The sequence below is a fragment of the Chrysochloris asiatica genome, unplaced genomic scaffold (genome assembly GCF_000296735.1).
Source record: "Chrysochloris asiatica unplaced genomic scaffold, ChrAsi1.0 scaffold00212, whole genome shotgun sequence".
Taxonomy (NCBI): Eukaryota; Metazoa; Chordata; class Mammalia; order Afrosoricida; family Chrysochloridae; genus Chrysochloris; species Chrysochloris asiatica.
The window spans coordinates 1,673,740-1,701,406 of NW_006408730.1; the positions used below are offsets into that span (position 1 = coordinate 1,673,740).

At 37.1% G+C, this 27,667-nt stretch overlaps 1 protein-coding gene across 5 annotated transcripts in view; it reads left to right on the forward strand.

The window, feature by feature from the left end:
* The window catches only part of MAP2 (microtubule-associated protein 2), a 93,662-nt gene that overhangs the window by 34,424 nt on the left and 31,571 nt on the right, over positions 1-27,667 (forward strand). For 2 of the 5 annotated variants that reach the window (XM_006872737.1, XM_006872736.1), the window contains exons 4-5: positions 18,525-18,586; positions 25,309-25,456. In XM_006872737.1, coding sequence (XP_006872799.1) covers positions 18,525-18,586; positions 25,309-25,456 — 210 coding nt within the window. Of the gene's footprint in view, positions 1-10,867; positions 14,594-14,799; positions 15,007-15,179; positions 15,315-18,524; positions 18,587-24,467; positions 24,639-25,308; positions 25,457-27,667 lie in introns of all 5 variants that reach the window. The other 3 variants (XM_006872733.1, XM_006872734.1, XM_006872735.1) reach the window with 3 other exon arrangements.

The window sequence follows — 27,667 nt, forward strand, 5'->3', positions numbered from 1 at the left end:
ATTTGAGATTTAAATTTTATAGACTTAAAAGATTATTTTTGGCCTTATTTTTATCTTAGCTAATATTTATTGGGACCTTCGATGTTCCAGGTAATCTTTAAATTCTTGGAATTCAGTAGTGAACAAAATGGACGTGATCCCTGTAATTAAGGAACACCATCAGATGGAAAACAAAGTTTAATAGACAAACTCACACATAATTTCAAGAAGAAACAAAAAAAGGAAAGCTTATTTATGAATAGGAATGGTTAACAAAAGTTTCTCTAAGGTAGAAACTTGTCAACCGATCCCAGAGAGTTGGCCAAGCAAATAAGAAGGAGAGAAGGCATTTTGGGCAAAGGGACCAGGATGTGAAAGGTCACTTTGCATGATGTGTTATAAGAACACAAGGAGATTCCTGATGGATGGTGATGAGAAAGGAGTAGAAGTAGTAAAGGGGATGGAGGAAAAACAGTCACCGTCTGTGTTCAGTGACAAGCCTTACATAACAGTTACATTTTCCTTGAATCATTGAAAATGTTTCTGAGCCCATTCTTAAGGACTTTCAAGTGTCACAGAGTCCTCTTAACCCCAGTGAGGACTATGAAGTTGACACACCTGACTTGTTCCTGAAGGCAAGGAATTTGCCCTTCTTACTCTGTTAGCGTAGTGGTTACGAATGGGGCTGCGAACCTTAAGGTCAGCAGTTTGAAACTACCAGCCACTCCGCGGGAGAAAGATGAGGCTTTCTGCTCCCGTAAAGATTTATACCCTCGGAAACCCTGTACAGGGTCGCTATGAGTCGGAACCGACTCAACGGCACTTAACAACAGTAACAACTCTTATATTAAGATGCTCTGGTAGCGTAGTAGTTACAAATTGGGCTGCTAACCTCAGGGTCAGCAGTTTGAAACTATCAGCTGTTCTGCGGGAGAAAGATGAGGCTCTCTGCTGTTGTAAAGATTTACAGCCTCAGAAACCCTATGCAGGGTCGCTATGAGTCGGAACCGACTCCACGGAACACAGCCATCACCACTCTTATCTTGGAATTGGAACAGGAAAAGAACAAGTAAGCTTCTTCCAGCCATCTGGGAATCTGACTATTTTGTGGAGGCTATTACGAGTATAATAAAAATGTAAATAAAATGTAGAATAACTTTCAACTTTTGATAACTTAGAATTAGATACAATAGAATTGCATTCCCCAAGATGTTCCAGTATATTGAGGGAAAATGTCAACTCATTTACTATTGAAACTAATTTGAAGATACTTTAGCATTTTTTAAAGCATACTGTATTTTTACTGAAAAATTTTAACTATATGAATGCCTAATGATTTGCTTTTAAAACCATACTATATGTATATATAATCTTAAAAGCATACCCACTTTCTAAAATATATGGACTTTATATGTATTTTGGTTTTTTTGTTTTTGTTTTTGTTTTTTTTGTGTGTGTGTGTACATGGTTTTTTTTTTTTCAAATAAACTGCACCTCATTAGCTGAAAGACCAGGAAACTTTAAATGTATGAGAGATGTGTGATCGAGACAAACTTGCCGCTTGTCTCTCCTTTTATTAAACCATATTTAATATTGTGTGCAAGAAATATTAGATTATAATTAACCAGCTTCATTTTGGCAGAAGATAAATTACAAACTAGTGGAAAACAGGATTCAGGTGATTCATTATACAAATTAATTGGTTTGTACAGATGCACCTCAAATTCCATATAGCAGATTGGATGGAAAGGAGTAGGTGGTTTTGCTTGCCCTGGTGAGGTGATTATTTACTCTCATTGACACACCTTCAACGTGACTTTAATCCAGAACCATGGTGACTGCATCACAGTCTCATCCTTTCAGACAAACGTAAGAAAGTTATTAAAGAGAGTAATTCAGTAATTTTGAGGATAAGCTTACTTTTTAAAAAAAAATCAATCACCAGTTATTTAAAGCTGTTCTTTTCCAAGGGGGAAACATGAACGCTTCTGCTATAAATAATTTAAGATAGAAATTACTCTCATTTATGGATATTAATTTATTATAATTAGTGTATTACTAATTCCCAGAGTATATACCTATTTTGGGAAACATATACAAGGGGGTTTTGATGCAAAAATTAAATGAGCGGCCCACTTAAAAATATACAGGAAAGGATGGCACAGTAAATCAATAGCTTACTGAGTTAGGGTGCTGTCAAATTAACCTACTTTTTCTTTTCGGCTAAACCATAATAGTTGGCATTTGGATTGAACTGTTAAATTTGGAAGCCTGTGCAAGAACATTGGAACCATGTGAAAACAAAGCCAGGAATCCCTCTGCCCTCTTAGGTTTGCTCCAGAATTTCAGGGTGATATAATAATTGCTGATCCCAAAGCACTTTTCCCTCCATGTCCTTCTGTGGCGGCAAACTTGTAAGTCCTCAGTTCAAAGTTTGCAGAATGAAAAAGGCTTAGAGATGGTAGAGAAAGTGTAAGCAGAGCCAGCTGCCTTCACCCCTACACTGGGATGCCACACCAGGCAAACTCACTGAGTCACTGATGTTCCAGAGACCTGGTGTCTAGTGAAAGTGTACCAAAGGGGTTGACATTCCAAGACTGCATTGTGTATGGCAAGCTTGCTGTTAATCCAACAGTAACTTTCAAACTTTTTTTTTTAATGAGTACAAGTTAGGAGATGTTAATTTCGTCCATTGAAACCAGGTAAGCGTTATTTTGAAGATTATGCAAAAGAGCCATGTTCACAAGGCTACCTTATCCTTTACTATATATCACATTCTTAAATGAAATAGAATGCTTTGTGACTAAAGTAGGGTCCTTATAAACATGCATATTTATAGTAAAAGGACATATTCTGTCTTGCTCTTAAGCAGCAAAACTACAGTTAGGAAATGATTTCGCTTTTCATAAATACTGCAACACTAACTTTGATGGGTCAAGTGAAGTGAAAAAGCATATCTTCCCATTGAATCGTCCCAGTAACCCACAGAGATAGAGATTAGTTACTCTTCGCTCTATTGCCCAGGACGTCATGGATAGTAACTTGGCTTATCTAGAATTCAAACATAAGTCTTTGCAACTACAACCCCACTGTTGTTATTAGGTGCCATCGAGTTGGTACCGACCCATAGCAACCTTATGCACAACAAAACAAAACCTGCCCTATCCTGGGCCAACCTCACTACTGTTGCCACGCTTGAGCATCAATGCTGCCACTTGGCCAATCCATCTCATTAGGGGTCTACCCCACTACTTTCCTCAAATTGTCTCTTCCTGTGAACTATAGAAATATTTTGTTGTTGTTGCTATGTGTCGTGGAGTCAGTTCCGACTCATAGTGACCCTGTACAGGGTTTCTGAGGCTGTAATCTTTACGGGAGCGGAAAGCCTCATCTTTTTCCCATGGAACAGCTGGTAGTTTCGAACTGCTGACCCTTAGGTTAGCAGGCCGATTCGTAACCACTATGCTACCAGAGATAAGTTATTTTTAAATGAGGATGTTTTATTACATCTACTGAACTAATTTCCTTTTTTCAAATTACCATTTTTCATCTCTTAGATGTAATCCAAGAACACCCACCATACACAATTGTGTAGTAATTGAGAATCTCATGTCTTCCATCATTATCACTGAAACCAACTATACTGTTTGAGCTTGGCTAGAAATGATCTCCTCTAACCATAACTTTCCTTGTGCATATCTGAGGTTAATACAAGAGGACTTCAAAATTTTGTGAAAAATCCCATTATATTTCAATGCCATTTTTCCCCAAGCATTTTGAAATCCCCCTGATAATGTAGATAGACTTCAGGCTCATATGTTTTCTGTGAACACTTGCTGAAGTACATGCACCTCATAGAACTATAGGACCAAGGGTGCCAGACACTCGTTCTGAAGTTGTCTTGCCTCAGAGCTATGCTTCCACTGAAACTCTTACGGGGTTAATTGATTTTGTTTGTTATTCACTGATCAGAATCAAGGATTTCAGAATAGAAAGCCTTGTTTCTTTGAAATGTTGGATATCTGAAGCAAGCCTCTGAGCTGTTTTTACATTTAGGCACTTTCAAAATAACAGCAAAAGGGATGCCAAAATCTTCAAAAGTTTAAAGCTTACAGTGAATATTGCCTTTACACTACTAGTCTGTAGCTTTAAATTCTTTCAAAGTGACTACTTCTATTGTATACTCAAGTCTGTTATACTTCCCAGAAAATAAATGCTGGAAAGTAGAAAGCCAAATATCCCATTTTCATTTATTGGTTGCCCATCTAATCTGTTAAATGCATTAGAAATTTGAAAAGTAAATGACATACATGAGGAGTTTCTCAGTGAGTCACTGGGAAATATGAATGACTAGGACATGTGACAAGTCCGGCCCTTATGATTCAGCCAGTGTTGTAGACCAGATCTTGGCCAATTATCTGCTCAGCTGGGAAACTGTGCCTTAGTTGAACTAAGAATACCAAATACAATTTTAGACTTCTGTTATTTCATGATATAATAAGCATCATGACAGAAAGTTCTGCATTCCCATCCAGAAACAAATTTCATGGATCAGTCAGTAAATGATTCAAAGTATTCTCCATACTCTGTTATTTTAGAACTCTTTATGATTTCAGATTTATTCCCAGTTGTTAGCACTTGGTTGCTGAAAATAAGTTGCTGAAAGTACAGTCATTTTCAAATACATACTATAATTCTGTCTGCTTAAATTCTGATGTTCTTAATTGCCACGGAGTCAGTTCCAACTCATAAGGTTTCCAATGTTGTAATCTTTGCCAGAGCAGACGGTCTCATCTTTCTCACGTGGAGTGGCTGATGGGCTCAAACCACCAACCTTGTGCCTCACAGTCTAATGTATGTTCTTTATGTACTGCAGACTTTGTTTTTATTGCTGGGTTATGAAATTTTTAAATAATTTCTCTATAAAAGTAAGTAAATAGTAATCATCAAATTTGCTAACTTGCCACATTGAAGCATAGTCCTTAAAACTCATGCAAGTATCAATCAGCCTGCTCTACAGTTATGCATTTAAGGAAGTATATTTAATTAATGCAGATTTCCAAGCCAAGGCACAGGGAAGAACAGAAATGATAACAGTTATTTCAGTATTTCCATGAGAAATAAGCAATAGGGGTTTGAAACATGAAAGCAGTAAAGACCCAGTGTCACAAATGAAACTGCGTAAAGACTTGATTCATCTGAAACCAATGCACTAGAATTTCTTTTAATCGTGTCTCTGTTAAGCTTTCAGAATTGAAACAAAACTCAAAACAAACATGTTTATATTATTCAGAACTTTCTTTACCATATGCTTCCATTGTCCTGTAAATGAACCAGTATTTAAAATGATGTCTAAAGCTAGTTTATTATCCTTAATATTTAAAGAAAGAGCTTTGCTGACTACATCTCTTAATGGAAAATAGAATAATGCACTGTAGATTTTTCATGAAAGAGTGAAAAGAAAAATTATTCTGTGGTTAAAGGTCATTAACTAAGTTATTAACCAAAATGCTATTTGAGCATCTTAAGAATGTGCTTCATACAAGATTGTTTTCCCCCATAATCACAGAGCGTCAGATCATAACAACTTTCTTATCTTTAACTTAGAAATATATTTCTATTATCATAAGAATTCTTTTTTTTTTAATCTTCCAAAGAATGCATTTGTTTTGTAATGTCTTCTAATGTTTCTTTGCCAGTGTTTCCTTGGTTATTCTGACTTGTTTTACAGAAATGTCTAGATAATTTCTGTTATGCAGTAGATTTATCAATGCTTTTGATTCACCAAAGTGAATGGCAAACCTGCTTAAGGGATCCTTTAAATTCAGTAGCTACTAAAGCATGAACCACTCTCACTGTCTTCCATTCTCCATCAGCTTGTCTTTCCGGTTCCCATCCATCCTGCTGTGCTTCTTCTGTGGCCCTTTGTGTCCTTCTGTAAGTGTCTGTCTCCTCTGTTTGATCTTGTGTCTGTCTTGTCCAGTTCTCCCTGCAGTTTCTTCCTGTGTGTCTGTTTGTAGATGAAGGGGCTGAGGATCAAGTGGGTCCTCTACACAGGTTCCCCTGCCATGAACCTGCCACCAGCGGGGAGAGGCGTAGACTCCTAGCCCCCTCCATTTCGGTGTCTGTGCCTGATGATGACCCTTACAATTCTGATGAGGAGTATTATGAGCATCCTTTGTTCAGCTCAGAATGGACTACCTCTAGTGTGCTCCCAGGTGTCTCAGCGCAGAGTACAGAGGTCCATTTAAGCCAGGAGAAAGGTGAACCAAGCATGGTCCCCTTTTGCTCCTCCTCCCCAGCCTGCAGCTTTGTCCACATGCATCATACTAAGTGTGCCTTCATATGGGGGGTGGGAGGGGGAAGAAGCTTGCTTTTTCCACATGAAATGAAGTCCCTATATAGGTAGCATCCATCCAGATGTTCAACATAATGTGAAATAAGTATTTTTTTGAGGTATATAAACACTTCTTTTTCTTTATAATTGCTTCGAGAAGAAAGAAAAAAAGCAAAAATCATTCAATTATAAAATTACTTCTTTCTACTCCCTAAAAATAAATTGGTAAACATACTCTTACCCACACTGAGGATGAGCCTTAATATTATTTTTGTCTTCTGTGGATATATAATATCTCTAAGAGTTCAATAATCCTCTTTTTAGTGCTTTGTTACTTGATATAGCTTCTTCCAAGATAGTTAAGAATCTGTTTAGGGCAGAATAAATGTTATGGAAAGCTTTATTTCTACAAATCAATTATCTGTAGAAAGTACAAAGGCCACCCCGGATGACTACATCTTGGTTGGAGATGGGCTTAAATGAAGGATATGATTCATAGCCTTCATCATTTAGCCTTGAGGACCCTAGTGTGTAATTGACTACCATGATGATAAAGTAAATGGACAGCACTTCCAATTTGTCTCATTCTAACTAGATAGTCTTAGAAGGGAAAAAGTAGAAACAAACTTCCTTAGGTGGCGGGGTTATTTGCATATGATAATGCTTCATATTTTCATACTGTAAGGGCAAATCGTTTCAAGATGATGAGAAATAAACTTGCAGATCACAAACTACATTTATGATAATAAACTTCAAGGGTCCTTTTGAAAATAAAGAGCTTCAATGGATCAGGTACTCTAGTAGAGAAATATGACTCATATTTATAGATAAACTAAGGTCTTATAATAGTGTGACCTTCAAACAGTTAAGAAAAAATATAGACATTTTTTAAACTAAGGAACAGATGTCTTTAAACATTATTTATACAAAATGAGAAAATGAAAATCTAGAAAGTTACATTTATTTGGAAAATATGTAAACAAACTGAGAAAATGAAAATCAAGAAAGTTACATTTGGAAAACATGTAAACTAACTTGATTATACTTTATCCAATAAGCTGACATCAGTAAAGCAGTCTTAAAGTCTTTTAACTGTGATCAAAATCTCTCATTCTATGGCATTATAAAAATTCTATGCCTTAATAATAAAAAGTGTGAATCTGAATTTTTAAAATGTCATTATGTAGTTTAATTACAAAAACATGAGTGTCTGAGGGCGAAGTGTGAGGAAGAAGATGAAGTAATTCTGATTTTCCCCCTCTGAGAGTTTTAATATTTTCCAAAAAAGAAGATTCACTTTTTATCTGTAGATCCTTAAACAAAGCAAAGTAGTTCATAGGAAACTTCAATTTGAATAACTGTCAGACAGCTTAAAATTTTCCCTCTCATTTTGAAAGGGTTAAATATTTCCTTTACTGTCACCTGAGGCATAAATGAAGAACAAATAAACAAGATAATTCACAAATTTCATACATTTGGGTTTGCTTTGTTTTTTGGGGGTTTTTTTTGCTTTTTAAATGGTAACTTTTTTTTTTCTTGTGATTTGCCTCTTTCAGGGGAGAATTTGGCAGTCTCCCTGCCACTCACTTATTTTCCATGTTGATTGAATTTGGAATTGTAGAAATAAGACTTTAGACCTATATGCATATTTTCTTTCTTACTCAAAGAGAACTATACATGAACTACATTACTGATATTTCAGGGGTATAAGCAAGAAGTGGGTCCTAGAGGTAGACTTTCCTAACTACTAAGATTTAACTTGACCTTGATCTTGTTTTTTAAAAAAATATTTTACTTCCTCCTGAAAATGTTTCATCATCTCCAACATCATATACACAGAATACATTGAAGTAAAATAAATTCAGTTATATGTAGGCTTTCACCCAAGAAGTCATGAATAAACTTTTATTTTCAATATTCATGAAGAACTTTTTCACGAAATTGTTATGATAGATAGTTGATTGGATGTTATTTTGAGGCAATACTTTTTCTTTTCTTCTTTATTCCCAAGGATTTCTTTAGCAAAGTTTGCATGTTTAAAATAGAGTAGTGTTCTTATGTAGGGGCTTCCTGCATTGGAGAAAACAGCACATGTCTAACAAATGTGAAGGTTGTTGTTTGTTTTGTTTCAGTAAATCCATGCATTTGTCTTTTCACAACCATCTGTTAGCCAGAAGCACCATCTCTTATATCCAGCAAGCTTTCCACATGTGTTCAACTTACTGCCATTTCCACTAAGGGAAATAGAGCAATAAAAAACCCTTTCAGCTCTCAATTTTTAAAATAGCCTTTTAATGAGACTTTAGAAGATGCCATTATTAAGAGATTATCCACAGTAATTTTCTAACCAACACATAATGTACCTATCATGAGAATGTGAATTTCCTCATCCAAATGGTAAAAGAAAAAAACACCTGAGCTTCTCATGAGGTCGTTATATCGGAGCTGAAAGTGTTCCTTGGATAATATTTCTGTCGTTTCATGTATTGTTCTGTGGTCATGATGTCAACGTCTTTTTCATCCCTAAGAAGAAGAAACGCTAGAGGGTCCGATGGCTGAGAAAGAGAAACCTGCTGCTCTCCTTGGGAAAAAGTGTGGGGCTGCTAAGTCCTCAGACCAACCCAAGGTCCTCAGTGAGGGCCAAGTGGAATCTAGTGAGAAGGCCAAAGTAATTCCTGAAGAGAGTGCCCCAGCAGGGACCCCACATGAGCCAAATGTAAAGGTTACAGAGGTGTCTCCGGAAGTAAAAACCCCTTCCTCTGCCCAGGAAGGTGTGTCTTTATTAGGATGTGCATGTATTTTGTTGCAAAATGATCTCTCCAGCAGCTTACCAACCTCATGCCTTTTCAACGCTGTTTCGTTGCTAGGTCTTTTCATGATCACAGGGCCACTGTTTTAGGCTTATAAGTAGTGAGTGTGGCTTGCTCAGGTGCTGTATGAAAGCTTGGTTTTGGTTTCCTACTGCTGCAGCTGATTTCTGATTTTACTTTGCCATGATACAATACGCTTTGCAGCCAGGCTGATGATGCTATGTGACCTTTTTTTTTTTTTTCCCCTCCTCATCTCAAATGTTTGCCAGTCACATTGCTAATACATGTATATTTTTATTTTTGTTTTTGAGACAGCAATTCATATGCTTTTGTTTCAAATCGCAGAGTTGTTGACTTGGACTTTGGCACATAGAAGCTTAAATAGTAGAATTGTTTTTGTTTGCAACCACAGTGTGCTATCTCTTTTATGCTTCAATGAATACAGATTTGGTTTCCTTAAAAAGCTCTTGCTGATGCTTCTCATGTCATTTCCTGTTCATGGCAGCCAACCCCTTTTGGTCATCCCCATATCTTTTGAGTTTTCATTCACCTAACCTTTGTTACAAGTTCATGAAGTATTTCTTTTCTATTGTTACAACAGGACACACAAGTGTATAAGGTAATGCTAATCTACACACTTGCTCTTCAAGAGATGGTCAATTTTATTTTATTTTTTTCAAAATCATTTCTAAATGATTATCTTTAGCCCTACTGACTACAGTGAAATAACCCATGACTTTAAAACACAAGTTGAACTCTGAAGTCATTTGGATTGGTAAACAGAAAATAAATAAATATGAATCATTTAAATTCTAAGACGCATCTCTAAACCCATTACTGGGCAAAGCTTCTCCAGTTGGCCGCCTTCCAGGGAATGAAGTTATGACCATGGAGAGGAAAGTTTATTAATTGTTGATTCTTTAAAACATGTACTTACTCTACTGATACACAATTCCAGTAATAATAGTATAATTCATATTTTAAAGCCAACATACAAATGAGAATCTGATGGAATTTAAACATCATTATGTATAAAATCTACCAAAACATTGGTCTTGAAATTTACTAATAAAGTAATACTGACACTATTGACACTCATATAATTATAAATTAATTGGTCTTCTATCCATGTCCTGCCAATTCACTTTGAAATGAGAAAACAAAGTAAAAGTTGATAGAAATAAATTCTTACACATATTTTACTACTTCAAATGTATTCTTTTACAGCTTAATATTAGATACTTTTTTTTTCAATATTCTTTAGTTTATCATTTTTATCTCTGGAAGGCACATGAGACTTGTAAAATTAAATTGTACATCAAGTCATGTTTGTTGTTGTTAAGTGCCATCTAGTCAATTCCGACTCATAGTGAGCCTGTGTAGGGTTTCTGAAGTGCAGCTTGTGGTTTGAACCACCACCTTGTGGTTCGCAGTTCCACGCTGATCCTACAGCACCACACCAGAAGTCTGAAGTCATGCTTAGAAGAGGCCCAATGTAAGCAAAGAGGACAGAAGGGGATTTTAAACTTATGATCCTATTACAGTTACTGTACACATGCGTTCATCAATATCTCAGCCCTGACATTTTCATATTGATTTTTAAATGGGTGGCATGCGTGCATGTTCCATAGTTTTTCTTTTTTATACTACCATTCATTTATCATTTCAAGATATAATTTTAAGCTTACTGTCTGAAAGCAATTGCCTATTATTTGTTTAAAAATCCACCCAATTACTTCAGGTTTACTTACAGCCTCGAAGATGGAGTTCCATGATCAACATGAATTGAGTTCTGCTACAACTGAGCCATTAGATAAGAAGGCAAACGAATCAGAGAAGCAAAGTAAGCCTGGTGAAGACCTTAAACATGCTGCCTTAGGTTCTCAGACTGAGACAACTGAAACATCCCCTGATAAAATGGACATGCAAAGCAAAGAAGAGGAAAAAGCACCACTCAGTCTGTTTGGGCACACTCTTGGGGCTGGTCCAGAAGACTTTAATCAGAAGGTAGACCCAAGCCTAGTAGTACCTGGCATTGGCTTCCCTGCAGCGTCTCCAACTCAAAAAGAGCAAAAAGATTGGTTCATTGAGATGCCAATAGAAGCCAAAAAAGATGAGTGGGGTTTAGTTGCTCCAATATCTCCTGGTCCCCTAACACCTATGAAGGAAAAAGATGTGTTAGAAGATATCCCAAACTGGGAAGGGAAACAATTTGATTCTCCCATGCCAAGCCCTTTTCAAAGTGGAAGCTTCACTCTCCCTTTTGATGCCATGAAGAATCAAATAGTTGCAGGAGCTTTACCATTTGGCCCTGTCCTTTTACAACCAGATAACAAAAAAGCTATAGAAGAAACCAGTGGTCCACAGACTGCCAAAGATACTCCCCAAGTTGAAGAATCTCTTAAGGATAAACCTGACAAAATGGCAGAAATACCAGCCTCAGTGGCCATTACCTCACCCAAAGATACAAATATTCCTATTATGGAAGAATGTATCGCAGAGAAAGTTTCAGCAGAAGAAAGAGAGGTCATGATAGAAGAGAGTGTGCAGAAAAATGAAACCTTAACTCTCAGTGAACAGGAACTGACACTTACTGAAAAGGAACCTCACCATAAGTTTGAAGAAAATACTGCCGTCACTGACAAAGAAGCTGTACCAAAGGAGAGCAAACCTCCCAAATTAACAGATGATGAAAGAGACACAATTCAGAGTACCACAGAACTTACTTTTTCAAAAGAACAGAAAGGTCAAGAACCTACCACAGATGCATTAAAACAGGACTCATTCCCTCTAAGTCTGGAGCAAACAGTTACAGATTCTTCCATGACCTCTAAAACATTGGAGAAAATGTTGGCTGGACCATGTACGCTGAGTGAAAAGAGCTCAATCCAAGAACTTTTTGAAGAGAAAGTGGATGACAATGATAATAAGACTGAAAGGGTCGGGGCTGCAACATCATCTGAGTTTGACATGCCATTTTATGAAGATAAATCAGGAATGTCCAAGTACTTTGAAACATCTGCCTTAAAAGAAGAAGTGACCAAAAGCATTCAGCCAGGCAGTGATTACTATGAACTGAGTGACACAAGAGAAAGTGTGCATGAGTCTTTTGATACCATATCTCCCCTGTATAAAGATGATGATAAGGAATCCCAGGCAAGAGAAGAATCCCAGCCCCATGCTACAGCTCAGGAAGCAAGGTACAGCACACTTGCACAGAGTCATCCATCTGATTTACCTGAAGAGCCCAGTTCTCCTCAAGAAAGAATGTTCACTATTGATCCAAAAGTGTATGGGGAGAAACGGGATCTCCACAGCAAGAATAAGGATGATTTAACACTAAGCAGAAGTCTAGGACTTGGTGGTAGATCTGCAATAGAACAAAGAAGTATGTCAATCAATTTGCCCATGTCTTGCCTTGATTCCATAGCCCTTGGATTTAATTTTGGTAGGGGGCATGATCTTTCTCCTCTGGCTTCTGATATTCTTACCAACACTAGTGGAAGTATGGATGAAGGTGATGATTACTTTCCTGCCACAACCCCTGCACTGGAAAAAGCCCCTGGCTTTCCAATAGAAAGCAAAGAGGAAGAAGAACAGATAGAGGAAGAAAAAGCTACAGGAGAAGAAAATATTCAAGCTGAGGCATCATGTGAGTTGCCTTTTCTAGCCAAAGACTATTATAAAAATGGAACTGTAATGGCCCCTGACTTGCCCGAAATGCTAGATCTGGCAGGCACAAGATCAAGATTAGCTTCCGTTAGTGCCGATGCTGAGGTTGCAAGGAAGAAATCAATCCCATCAGAGACTGTGATTGAGGAGAGTTGTACTGGTTTGCCCCCAGTGAGCGGTGAAAATCATGTCATTGTAAAAACAGACAGTCAGCTGGAAGACTTGGGCTACTGCGTGTTCAATAAATACACAGTCCCGCTCCCATCACCTGTGCAAGACAGTGAGAATTTATCAGGGGAGAGTGGTTCCTTTTATGAAGGCACTGATGATAAAGTTCGAAGAGATTTGGCAACAGATCTTTCTTTGATTGAAGTCAAACTGGCAGCTGCAGGAAGAGTGAAAGATGAGTTAGGTGCTGAGAAAGAAACATCCCCACATATGTCGGGACTAGGTAGGGAATTTGATCAGGAAAGGAAAGCAAATGAGAAGCTAGATACTGTACTAGAAAAGAGTGAAGAACAGGTCGATTCCAAAGAACATGCCAAGAAAACAGAAGAGACTGGTGATAACATTGAAGTATTTGAACAATCATTGGCCAAAGAACTGACAATATCACAAGATACATCACCTCTCATGGCTGACAAAGTAGAGAAAGGTCTGAGTTCAGTGCCAGAGGTAGCTGAGGTAGAACCATCTAAGAAAACTGAGCCAGAACTGGACTTGGTTGCAAAGAAAGCTGACCAGAGTCAATTAGATGTTAAAGTCAGTGATTTTGGAGAGATGGCTGAAGGACTAACTGTGGTTGCTGGGATAGAAGTAGAGTTGAAGCTCAAAGAGACGCAACAGGATCTGGTCTCCTCATCCAAACTTCCTCAGGAGGCAGATGTATTTGTGGGTGTTGAGTCTGGCCACACGAAAGAAGGCCCCAAAACTAGTGAGACAGAAGTCAAAGAGAAGGTGACCAAACCTGACTTGGTACACCAAGAAGCTGTAGACAAAGAGGAATCCTACGAGTCGAGCGGTGAGCATGAAAGCCTCACCCTGGAGTCCTTGAAACCTGATGAGGGCAAGAAGGAAACATCCCCAGAGTCATCGCTAATTCAAGATGAAATTGCCATTAAGTTGTCAGTAGAAATACCTTGTGCGTCTACTGTGTCAGATGCTGACTCAGCCACAGATGAAAGAGCTGATGTCCAGATGGAATTCATTCAGCTACCAAAAGAAGAAAGCAAAGAGACCCCAGATATATCTATCACACCCTCGGATGTTACGGAGCCATTGCTTGAAGGGATTGTGTCTGAACCAGCAGAGGCTCAGAGTGAGGAAGAAGAGATAGAAGCCCGGGGAGAGTATGATAAGCTGCTCTTCCGCTCAGACACCCTTCAGATCACTGACCTGGGTATCCCAGGTGTCAGGGAGGAATTCGTGGAGACCTGCCCTGGTGAACACAAAGGAGGAATTGAGTCCGTTGTAACCATCGAGGATGATTTCATCACTGTAGTGCAAACCACAACTGACGAAGGAGAGTCTGGATCCCACAGTGTACGTTTTGCAGCCCTAGAGCAGCCCGAGGTCGAAAGGAGACCCTCGCCTCATGATGAAGAAGAACTCGAAGTAGAAGAGGCAGCTGAAGCCCAGGCAGAACCCAAGGATGGCTCTCCAGAAGCTCCGGCTTCCCCCGAGAGAGAAGCTGTCCTCTCAGAATACAAGACAGAAACCTACGATGATTACAAAGACGAGACCACCATCGATGACTCCATCATGGATGCTGAAAGCCTCTGGGTGGACACTCAAGGTGTGCATTCTTTTTTTAAACTTTCCCACTCCCAAATAAACCCCAATAACCAAGTAGGAAAAATGCCTTTCCCCCTAATATAACATTTTTAAATGCCCCTTTATTTCTTGATTTTGTATTTTGTTAAATATATGAGATTTTGTACATTTGTTACTAATGTTTTTGTTGTTGTTGTTGTTGTTGTCATAATTTGCTTTGATCCGCAGATGATGATAGAAGCATCATGACAGAACAGTTAGAAACTCTTCCTAAAGAGGAGAAAGCTGGAAAGGAAGCTCGGAGACCATCTCTTGAGAAACATAGAAAAGAAAAGCCTTTTAAAACCGGGAGAGGCAGAATTTCCACTCCTGAAAGAAAAATAGCTAAAAAGGAGCCTAGCACAGTCTCCAGAGATGAAGTGAGAAGGAAAAAAGGTTCATTTAACAATCACTTATTTTGAAATGTTTTTAAAGTAATTCATTATTGTTCTTTTGTAGAAGAAACTGCCTTAACAGTGATAAATAATTTTTGATGATATTTCTTTCGGTTTTGCTCCAAGTGTTTATTTTTTCCTGATGGTATGCTTTTTGTGTTTTCTTATTCATAGCAGTTTATAAGAAGGCTGAACTTGCTAAAAAAACAGAAGTTCAGGCCCACTCTCCCTCCAGGAAATTCATTTTAAAACCTGCTATCAAATATACTAGACCAACTCATCTCTCCTGTGTTAAGCGGAAACCAACAGGTGACTGACTGTTCAGTTCTGCAATGTGGCTGGCAAACATAGACATCTTTTTGTAATGTCATTGCCGTAGCAGCTTCTTCATTTTGGTTTTCTTCCAAGAACCTCAATAGTCATGAACAGTTTTGCTATTAAGTGTCTTGTATCATTATTCTTTTTTCCCCTCCCTCTGCAGAAGGGGCCATGCTCATATGTTTCTTTGTCATATTCAGACTTAACCAGTGCGTGATGGTATCTTGGCATTGTGCTCTAGTGTTATTTTATAAGGATTCTTATTTTCATTCTGTGTGTGTGGTTAGACAATGGTGATGAGTTTAACTGTGGTCTGCATCCTCATTATTTTAATTTATTACTTCCCTCATACTTTTAAAACCTTACATAGTTCCTTATTTTCTACATTGTTACTGCCAAATCTGTTACTGATGTTGATGAATTTCATAAAAGTCACCAAGAATGCACAATGACTTGGAGATTAAAAATGAAAAGCCAAATGGGGTAAAATTGTGGTTTGAAAAGTAACTCGTCTTTAGATAAACAAAACAAAACAAAACAAAAAAAAAACAGAAGGCAAATGAAATTGTCTGGTTATCTCATCAAATTTCATTCCTCGTATCCAAAATTCACAAAGCTTCCAATCTACTCTCCAACATCTTTTTTAACTTACACTTACTTTGTCATTAGGATTTTTTTAAATGTGTCGAATCAAAACTGTCAAGATTTCTTGTATAATTTCATTATCAAATTCTAAGATTAAACTCCTTCCCTTTGAATATCTTGGATCCCAGGTTAATTTCTATTTTGCTACTTTTAACTTCTCTGTCTTCTCCAAATGTACTTACTTTTCACTTAGTAAAAAGTGGTAGAATGAAGAGATGAAATATGTTTATCATTTATGATAAGAACTTATACAAATATCCATGCTGTTGTTGTTAAGTGCTGTGGAGTAGGTTCCTGTATAGGGTTTCTGAGGCTGTAAATCTTTCAGGAGCAGAAAGCCTCATCTTTTTCCCGTGAAGCGGCAGGTGGGCTTGAAGCGGCAGGTGGGCTTGAAACCTCTTGTGGTTTACAGTCCAGTACTTATCCTACAGAGCCATCATGCTCCTACAAATACCTATAATACAAACTTAATTCCTAAATGTGAGTGCCAAGTATTTATTTTATGTGTATAATGACACTACGGTAATGTTCATTTATAACATACTTTACTATATTACTTATTAAGTGACAGACTTGTAGCATACAGAGATACTGGCTTTCTAATAGATTATAAAAGAAATTAGCTTCATTTCCATTATAAATCATAAATGTCTATAAAGTTTTTGATAGTTTATAAAGGTTTCAAGAGCAGCATTAATCTTTGATAGAAGAGAGAGAAAATTGATAGTCATTGATGGTTTTGAAAGCCACTGAAATTTACAGTGTTTTGTATTTGTGTTCTTTATACAGGAATCAGCTCGTGTACTGTCACTCAAGACCAGGTACACAGACCTTGGTGATAAATGTTCAGAATGAGGATTTCCTTAAAATTAAGAGTTAGGGATTTAAACTGCATCTCTCAATCTTGTGTTACATATTATTAAGTTCATTCGTTCAGGATTTCATTATTGTTAAACTTGGTATTTTTCTTCAGAAGAGCATCTTAATTTGGACATAAAAATTCTATGGGCTATCTGAAAGGACTGAAAGATGTCATGAGGATTGTGGAATTTCAGAGAAAATGTCAAAAGGTTTAATGCAGTATCTAATGGCATTGATATCCAAATTACTGATTTTAATAACCTTTTTAGATTCAGTGTTTTCCTTTCTTCTAATTAGCGATTATGATACCCATTCTAACAAAATGCATAACTCAAAATGGGAGTTGTGGGTTTAAAGAAAACTGTGCATTTACAGAAATTGGAGATACAGCATAAACACAATAGATACATTTAGAAGCAATAGGAAGGTCTCACTTACACTACTTGTTTAAAGAATCAGTTCTAGAATTCGTAAGTAATCTTACTAGTCAATCCTACGTAGCACATAGCATATTGTAGTGTTAATGCTTTTGTATTAGAGCTGCACATGGGCTAAGAACTTTTCATAACTTATTTAGAGTACTTGTAAGGATAAGTATTCCTCCCCCCACCCCCATCCCGGAAGTTTTCTTTCTTGTGGTGGCTCAGTGGTTAAAGCATTTGGCTGCTAATGAAAAGGTCAGTGGCTGCCCCCCACCAACCACACCTTGGGAAAAAAGATGTGGCAGTCTGCTCTATAAAAGACTGCAGCCTTGGAAACCCTATAGAGCAGTTCAACCCTGTCTTCATAGGGTCACTGTGAGTCCTAATCAACTCAACAGCTATGGATGGTTTTATTATGGAGTAGGTAGGGTAAACACACACATGAATATTTTATTTTCTAAGTGCCCCCTCCCCCCCTTTTGAGTACAATAACACTAATGATTTTCAAAAGCAAAGGATTGTTTTCAAATCATGAGATATTTAAGTCAAATCAGGTAAGTAAGTCATCAACAGAAAATGTGCCAGAGATAATGGAGTTTAAAATTCAAACCAGAATATATGAAACAGCAGTAACAGATGTGGTAATATTTCTATACAGGAAATGCATGTGTAGAACATAGTCTATATTGCTGAATTTGAAATTCCTCTCATGTTTTCTCTCCTTGACAAGCTATTTTTCTCCGCTCTCTTCTCATGTGGTGCATTTTTACATCCAACAATTGTGTTATTCATATTGTGAAATGAAGGGGTGCGAAGTGAGTGGGGTTCGCTGACATATTAGAATAAAAAATGCTATAAATATCTGCCGTGCGCCGATGGCTTGCAGAGCAAGAAGGAGGTTTGAAAGTCTCCATGGGCACTCTTCTTTATCAGGCCAAATTTAGAAGCCAACGAAGCCCCTTTTCCTTAAATTCCACAGTTTAGGGATTGCTATTTCATTAGTAACTTCCATCCCACAAGATCTGTCCTCATGTGTAGTGATTTACATGTAACTTGGTAGCTAATAGAAAATCATTTGGTGGGTTATATTAATTAGCATATGCAGTGTGAGCCACATACTATGGTATTTATGTGTCTTTAGCCAATGAATTTGAGTCTCAAAATAAGGAAGATTATGCCTGTCATTGGCAACTGAAAATCCAAAAGGTATTGAGAGATGCATTATGTGGTCTTTAGCCACTAAGTTTGGGGTTATTTTGTGTCTTTTCAACAGCAACAGGTGGTGAATCAACTCAGGCTCCTGGTGTATTTAAACAGGCAAAGGACAAAGTCTCTGTGAGTAAAAGAAGTTTTTCTGTTTCTCCATCTGAAGTTCCTTTTTTGTATTATTTACAAAATTAGCATGAGAACTAATTTAGACCTTAGCTGTTTGCTGTTAAGATCATTTTTAATCTATCACACACCCAGAATGACTATCCATACCATCTGGTGGTGTTAAGTGCTATCAAGTCAGTTTCAATTTGTAGAGACCCTGTTTAAGGTTTCCAACGAGCGACTGGTGGCTTTGAACTGCTGGCTTTGCAGTTAGTAGTCCAGTGCTTATCCTACAGCACCACACCACAATCTCCTGTACCATCCAGGCACGTACTAATGTCTTCAGGAAACACGCATGACGATAGCTGGAAAGGACAAAGTAAGAGTGTATACTGTGTCTGAATAAGATTGTTGTTGTTGTTGTTAAGTGCCGTGAAGTCGGTTCTGACCCATAGCGACCCTGTACAGGGTTTCCGAGGCTGTAAATATTTATGGGAGCAGAACGCCTCATCTTTCTCCCGCGGAACCGCTGGTAGTTTCGAACTGCTGACCTTGAGGTTCACAGCCCAATCCATAACCACTACGCTATTAAAACGCATTAATTAGCGGAATGATCCGACAAAAATTAGGGCGTTCACTTATTTTCCATATAATAAAGTTAAACTGTGGTAATTAACATAAAACTATGTTTTATTAGGCATTTTCACTCTGTTTTATTAAAAATGAGACTACGACAAGGTGGCCTATAGTCATTTTGTTGTTGTTATGGTTGTTAAGTGCCATCGAGTTGGTTCCGACCCATAGTGACCCTGTATAGGGTTTCTGAGGACTAGTCAGTGAACTTCAATCACCAACCTTGCATTCAAATCAACCTTGCAGTTCAGCACATTAACCTGCAGCACCATACCAGTCATTTAGATTACAGTAATTTAGATAGTCAAAAGGAGTTTAAACATCAGCTATAATTCCCTTATTTAAAGTTAACTTCAGTTATTAAAAGAAGCCCTGGTGGCACAGTGGATTAAGTATTAGAGTGCCACCTTTAGCATTACCAGTTCAAATCCACCAGCTGCTCTGTGGGAGGAAGAAGCAGCAGTCGGCTTCCGTAGGCTTCACAGCCTGACAACTTTAGAAACCCTATAGAGAAGTTCTGCTCTTTTCGGGAGGGCGTCTATGAGTCAGATTCTGTTCAGAAGGGCAGTGGGTTGGGTGTGGTTTGCAGTTATAATTGAGATGTAGAAGTAGTTTGTGGTTTTTCCATATCTCAGTTACCGCCAGCCACTCTCTGAAACCCTCTACAGGGTTGCTGTGAGTTAGAACTGACTCCACAACAATGAATAATTAACAGCATACATTTAGTAACAAAAGTGGAAGCATATATTATGTGAATTTTATTCAACAATCAACATATTCCCATGCCTTCAAATATGCCTGTACATCATTATAATTATGTAATGTTTCATTTTATTTATTTGCAAAGATATATTGAATCAGTTATCTATATTTAGGCTTTCAAAGTTTTGTTGTCATTGCAGAAATTTTACTCCAAAAACCCTTTCAGCTACACATTGCCTTAGTTAGAATAATTTCCTAATAGTGAAGAATGGCCATATTTAAAGTTTGTGTTACATGTGCCAAATTGCTCTCCAGAAAGATTCTACTCCTTATATTTCTTTCAGTTGTCCGTAAGAGTTGTCTCTATTGCTTGTCACTACTAGCTGTTCCTACATTTTTTTCTATATGTGCCAAATATTGGAAATTAAATACTGTCTCGTTTTAATTTATTTTTTACTAATAATGTTGAATTTCTTCATATATTTAAAAATCCTTTATATTCTTCTTTTGCTAATTTTATTTTTTATGTTATTAATTGTATTTTAAAGGCCTCCCTTTGACCGATACAGTCAACATCAAGTATTTGACTCCTTTATGATTAACAGAACATTTCAGTCCTAAAATTCAATTCTAAAATTACAGCAAACGATTTTAATGATGGTAATTAGTAAACTCTCCCAGTGTTCTGAGTCTCACCCATCACATACAATATGTAAAATGTAATTTTTTTTTTTGTTTGGCCTTCTAAAAAGTGGTGAGATTTTAAGCATCCACTTTTCGTTTATATGTAGATAACTGATTTATTCCAGTGACAGACACATCTTTTATTTCATGTTGTAAATGAAGAGCTTTACATTGATAAAATAAACTATTTTGTGTTTAGACAGGTGTTTTCAGACATATTTTTGAATACATGCAAAGCAATAGAATCTATGCCTTACTTTGCTCAACATTAGGCTTTATTTTGAGTGCTATGCAATATGATTTGTGTGTCTTTACCTCTGTTTCTAATGAGTAAATAATACATTATGGTGCTTATGAGCAGGCTATGAAGCAACCAGATCTAAATCCTGAATGTTTATTAGCTGTCTGATCATCTAACTCCCCTGCTTTGATTTTCCAAAAATAAGGGAATTTAAAATTCCTGTGTCGTGTTGTTGTTATGTGCCGTGGAGTCGGTTCCGACTCATAGCGACCCTGCACAGGGTTTCCGAGGCTGTAAATCTTTACGGGAGCAGAAAGCCTCATCTTTCTCCCGCGGAACAGCTGGTAGTTTCGAACTGCTGACCTTGCGGCTCGCAGCCCGATTCGTAGCCACTATGCTACCAGAGCGCCTCTGTATCATGTTAGTTTTAAAAATTAAATATAGTAAATATAAAACAGTATATGCTATCACATAGTACTCATTTGATAGTGATAGTTATTACTGTTCTTAATATTACTATTTGAAATTTAAAATTAGTCTTCATGAGTAGATTCAATAAAGTACATCTGAACTTTGCCCCTTTAGGAAAATAATTGTTAAGTGGACATTGTTTGGAAAATCTCTAGGAAATTCCAAATTCCTTGGTCTTCAAATAAATCAGTCAAATCAGTTTTCAAAGCTTACATTCATGGCAGAAATCACATACATCTCTCAGCATAAAGCTACTTTTTTCTCTCTTGTCTTTTTGAAGACGTAAGATTAACAAGCCCCTAAAACACTAAACTAGATTTTAATTGAGTTCTCTCTGATCATTGGTACATCCATCAGAATAGTCTGTCTGATTTTTCAGCTGATCTTCATTATAAACCTGACTTACATTTTTTTTTTTTTTCTTTTTAATTGGTAGGTTGGTTTTGTTGGTTTGTTTTGCTTGTCAACATGGCATTAGGAGTTGTCCTCTGTATTTTGAAGCAATTCAGTGGCTCTTTTTTTTTTTTTTTTTCCCCTAAGTCACACTTCATTTTCAGTCACTTGTGGGTGGGATCAATCAAAAAAGAATGACTTGTGCTGACCCAATAACACTTCCCACTCAAGATGCTGTGGATCTAAAACAAGAAGTGATGTGTGCAATCTGTGAGGACTTCTGACTCTGCTGAAGTTGTTACAGAGGTTAAAACTTGAGAGAAAATACCAGTTGCAACTGCTATTTTTGTGGCAGCCAAATTGTATAATTATTTTCTTGTGAAAATCTCCTTGACTTTGTCATACTTGTCTGTATTTTTAACAGAGTCACCCATGAGCCATGTGGTAGACCAACATAGCTTTCTTCAAAAAGCCATACATCTAACTCACTTCCTTGCAAATATTTTCCTCGGGAGTTATCAAGACCTGTAAATTAAGACTTAGGATTTTGATGGGCAGTCTCTTTGGTGATGAATTTCATTTTTAGAACTTAGAAATGCATCATACTGACTATTGTTATCAGGTGCCATAGACTTGGTACAGACTCATAGCGACCCTTTGCACAACAGAACAAAACACTGCCCAATCCTGGGCCAACCTCACAATTGTTGCCATGCTTGAGCCCATTGATACTGCCACTTTGCCATTCCATCTCCCTGGGGGTCTTCTTCTTTTTCTCTGACCCTCCACCTTACCAAATTACATCCTGGCTGTAGTTTATGCATAAAAATGTTATTAATTCTAGAGTCTAACTTGGCCACACTATTCATTTTACTTATTAAATGGACTCATTATGTATAAGCCCTGCAGCTCTCTGATAAGAAACAAACTTGTGTTGTTGTTGTTGTTATGTGCCGTGGAGTCAGTTCTGACTCATAGTGACCCTGTACAGGGTTTCCGAGGCTGTAAATCTTTACGGGAGCAGAAAGCCTCATCTTTCTCCCACGGAACAGCTGGTAGTTTCGAACTGCTGACCTTGCGGCTCACAGCCCGATTAGTAACCACTACACTAAAGTAGACTGTCTTAAAATAAATTTTCTCAATCTTTAAAAAAAAAAAAAAAATTGTCATTGTCAGCCCTAAAATATCTGTTGTTCTAAATCCTTCAAATGGTGTCAATATATGAATTATACCATAGGCTTGTGTTTATTAGAGAAAAAATTCTGGTAAAATCTCAAAATATTTTGTGAATATAGTATCATTGTAGAACAGTGGATTAATTAGAAATCTTACATAGAAATACATAAAGAATATTTCATCACTATTGTTATTAAGTTGGAGAATTATACATCAAATTACATTTTTGTAATGTTGCCACTAGCATCATCTTTTGAACGAGAAACAAAGTTTAATCATCATCTTGATAACTTCCATTTGTAATATTTTTCCATCTTAAGAATTATTTTATAAAATAATGGTTTTTATTGGCAAGACATCCTTTGACAGTGGAATTTATTATTTGGGGCTCTTGATTGGGGCTCTCATACTGGAGTGATTTCAATTATTGCAAGACTTATTTTGGTCTTTTATAGTGAGTGATTTCAATTATTACAAGAGTACTTTGAAAAAGTTTATCGTTTGCAAAGAATTTGCAAAGAGTTGTTCATTGTGCCAAATGTCATTACCTCATCAGAATGTGATAAGGAGCCCTCTAGAAGGTACAGATGCAAAGATGCCTGTAATACTCACTTTTACAGTAAAGTCATTGAAAATACAAGTAGTATTTTAGGAGTATACTAAGTATTGGATATAAATATACGAGTATAATGTGGGAATTGTTTCCACACACTTTCTATAATTGGGTCCTCAGGTTAATCCAAGCATATTGCTAAGACCAGAACATCTTGAAACTATTATATCTTTGAGCAAGTCACTTCTGAAGAAACGTGGCCACCTCAGTCAGCCTCAGAGCCCCAAAATGCTTGCAATGACTCTGTTCCACCAAAGTAGTCCACACATTAGTGCTGTGATGATATTTATTTCTACTTCCATCCTAAACTCTGGCTCTAGACTTTAACAATGGGAAGTTTCTTCCCAAAAAGGGTCTGTCCTTGCCCCTCTTTTGTAGGTAAATTACAGCATGATTACCTTCAATCATGTCGTATGTTTCTTTGAGTACAGTTAAGAATTTACGTAATCCTGCATCAAATCATCATTCTGGGTCTCAGGATTTCACAAAGCTAATACCTTCATATTTAAGGGATTTAATATTTAATTTAATATTAATCATTCTTCTATCCATCCAACCTATTCAGCCTTCATCCATCCATCCATCCACCTACCATTTACTCAGTAAATACTCACTGTGCCACTTCTGTGTATAAAGCAAAACTAGTCACAAAGCTAAGAAGTAAAGATTATAAAGAGAATATGGAAATGTGGTCTAGACCTGATGAATATAAGGTCAAATAATTATGCATTCATTTTATGTTTATGTATGGCACACATTTGTGTATGATTAGTCTTAAATTAATTCCAGTTAATAGGAGGTGTTTAATGAAAGTGCCTTGTTCCCACATAAGTATACATCTCTGTCATTAATTATGTGCATAATTATTTATCATGTGTTCTTATTAAGGTCAAGCATTTAATTTATTATATGTTTTTTTTTTTTTCATTTTCTTTTTGCTTCATATTTTGGTTTATTTTGTGCTTTTGTTTGTTTTCTTTCACGGCTAGAATTCTACCTTGTCAAAGATTCCTGCCTTACAGGGTAGCACAAAGTCCCCAAGATGCAGCTCAGCCTGCCCTAGTACGACTAAAAGGGCTACATTTTCTGACAGTTTTTTAATACAGCCCAACTCATCGGGCTCCACAGACCGTTTGCCATACTCAGAATCTGGTAACAAGGTAAGGCGGTAGGTCAATAAAAGGTGCAGAAAGGAGTATGACTTGGGAAAAGGTTATAAGACAAGATGCAGGAAAGCAAAACCTTACAATTCTAAAGTGGATAAGACATAAACAATAGACCCTATTATTAACTTATACAAGTTAAAAGTTTCAATAGAATAACCTAATCGGTAAAAATATATATAGAAAAATGTCTCTATCTAGATATACTATCCAAGATTAATTGATTACTAGTTTGAATATCTTGTGAAAATTTAAATATAAACTAATACAACAAATTATATGTTATGTATTATATTTTTAAATGTAGCATATTATAGATAATCTAATAATAAAAAGTCACATTATATAAAATAGTTTAGGCTTGGTTGTTTGAACAAATATGTGTAAGTTATAAAGTGTGTAAAAGTTACTGTTGTTAAGTGCCATCAAGTTGGTTCTTAGCCATAGCAACCCTATATAGGGTTTCTAAGGAGCAGCTGGTAAGCTTGAACCGCTGACTTTGAGGTTCAAACTGACCTTACAGTCCAGCACATTAACCTGCAGCACCACATCGGGATGATGAATGTTTTAAAATACATTCACCTATCATAACCAGAGCAGGGAAAAGTCAGAGCAATGTAACCACTCCATCTATCTGAAGTACCACATTCTCTTTTCTCTCCATCAGGATGGAATTACCAAGAGTCCAGAAAAGCGCTCTTCTTTGCCAAGACCTTCCTCCATCCTCCCTCCTCGCCGAGGTGTATCAGGAGACAGAGATGAGAATTCCTTCTCTCTTAACAGTTCCATCTCATCCTCAGCACGACGGACCACTAGTAGGTTTATTTTTATTTTTATTCCCTTGTTATCATTTTTTTAAAACCCTGTAAGTAGCTTAGAGCATATTATGTTTTTTACATCGTCGAAATAGAATGTGCATTAAAAATAGAACATCGTAGTCCTAAGAATCAGAAAATCCAGACTCTCGATGACTCCTAAATACCTAGCTGTTTGAGTCAAAATCCACTGATGAAAGACATGGATACCTGTCACCCTATTATTCATTAAACTGTGGTTGTTACCTACCAAGGTCAGTTACCAACTCATAGCAACCCCATGTACAACAGGACAACAGTATTGGATCCGTGTGATCTGTAGGGATTCCATTGGCTGGCTGGTTTTCTGACATAAGTGTCAAGGCTTTTTTTTTTTTTTTCTAGTTTGTTTTCATCTGAAAAGTCTGCTTAAATGTGTTCAGTTTCATAGCAACATGCAAGCCTAAATTGACTGGGTCTCCCTCATGAAAAGGGAGAATTCTACTGCTGATCCACACAGTCCTCATTGATTCAGTAAGAAGTAATTAATAGAGAAAACCAGTATGGATGGATTTAAAAAATATACACCAGTATAAGCTTGACTCTTACTAGAATTCCAAGTTCTAAAATCCAACAGGAGAGTAAGTAGTCAAAATGTAGGCTTGTATTCAGTTTGTTGCGTTAACGTTCCACTGAGACTGCATGTTCTGGAGCTTAGATTTATTTTGATTGATGACCCATAATGAATTGGCTGGCAGTTACTTTCACGAGTTTTTGTAGCTAGTTCTAGTCATTTCCACTTAAGGCAATTTGCTATACTAAGTATCTAGTAAAACATAGAGTCAAATTAGCTTCATAACTATTTTACTATTTCAACAAAATTGTTGTTAAGTGCCATGAAGTCATTACAACTCATAGGGACCCTGTATAGGGTTTCTGATGAGCAGCTGGTGAGTTTGAACCATTAACTTTATAATTCACAGTCCAGTGCTTATCCTACAGTGCCATGCCGGTACTCCACAACAAAGATGTTGTTGTTGTTGTTGTTAAATGCCCTGGAGTCAGTTCCGACTCATGACGATCCTATATAGGGTTTTCAAGGAGCAGCTGGTGAGTTTGAACTGCCGACCTTGTGGTTCACAGTCCAGTGCTGATCCTACAGCACTGTATCAGGACTCTACAACAAAGACAGCTACCATTTATTGAGTGCGTGATTCACCATGCACCCGAATGGACTTGACAGCAACTAACAAGGAATTCTGGTGTGGCACTGTGGGTTAATGCTCAAGGTCAGTTTGAACCTCCTAATTGGCAGTTCAAGTTCTCCTTGGAAACACTATACAGGATAACTATGAGTCAGAACTAACTCAACAGCGCTTAACAACAGCAAAAACAACAGTAATAAATTGAACACATTAAGATGCGAAGTTCTAAATTCTAAAGGTTATTTTAACATCAATATTGAAGGCTAGATATTAATAACCTCATGTATTAATAACCTCATTAAATTGGACTCCTGGTGTAGCACTGTAAAATAAGCACTGGACTTGGAACCACAAAGTTGGTGGTTCAAACCCACGAGCTACTCAGAATCGACTCAATGGACCTTAACAATAACAAATCCCATCCTTAATCCATTTATGGTTTTATCACATTAAGTATCATCATGGGGTATACCTGCATTTCAACTGCCAAACCACAGAGGAGCTTTAGCTCAGTCAAGTTGACACAAAATTCCAACTATCACACTCTTTTTTTTTTTTTGGTTATTAGAAATATATTTATCACATGACTTGCCAATTCAACTTTTTGCTGGTATATAACTTATTGTCAGCAATTACAATAATTGCCGGTACAACTACATCATTAATCAATACAATTTTTCCATCACCATTAAGCTACCTTATCCCCCCCAACCCTGATAACCATTAATAAATTTGAACTGTATCCTTTTGCCTTTTCTTGTATTTTGACATGAGGCCATACATATTTGTTCTTTTGTTATTTGCTTAGCATAATGTCTTCAAGCTTTGTCCATACAGCATAGCATATATCAAGACTTCATTTCTCCTACAGGCTGAGTTTCCTTATCAATTCGTATATTGATGGGCATTTAGGTTGTTACCACATTTGGCTTTCACCCATAGAATTGCAGTGAACATTGGCATGTATGTCTTTTTTTGAATCTTTGCTCTCAAATCTTCTGTGAAAGTGCCCAGGAGTAGGGGACAC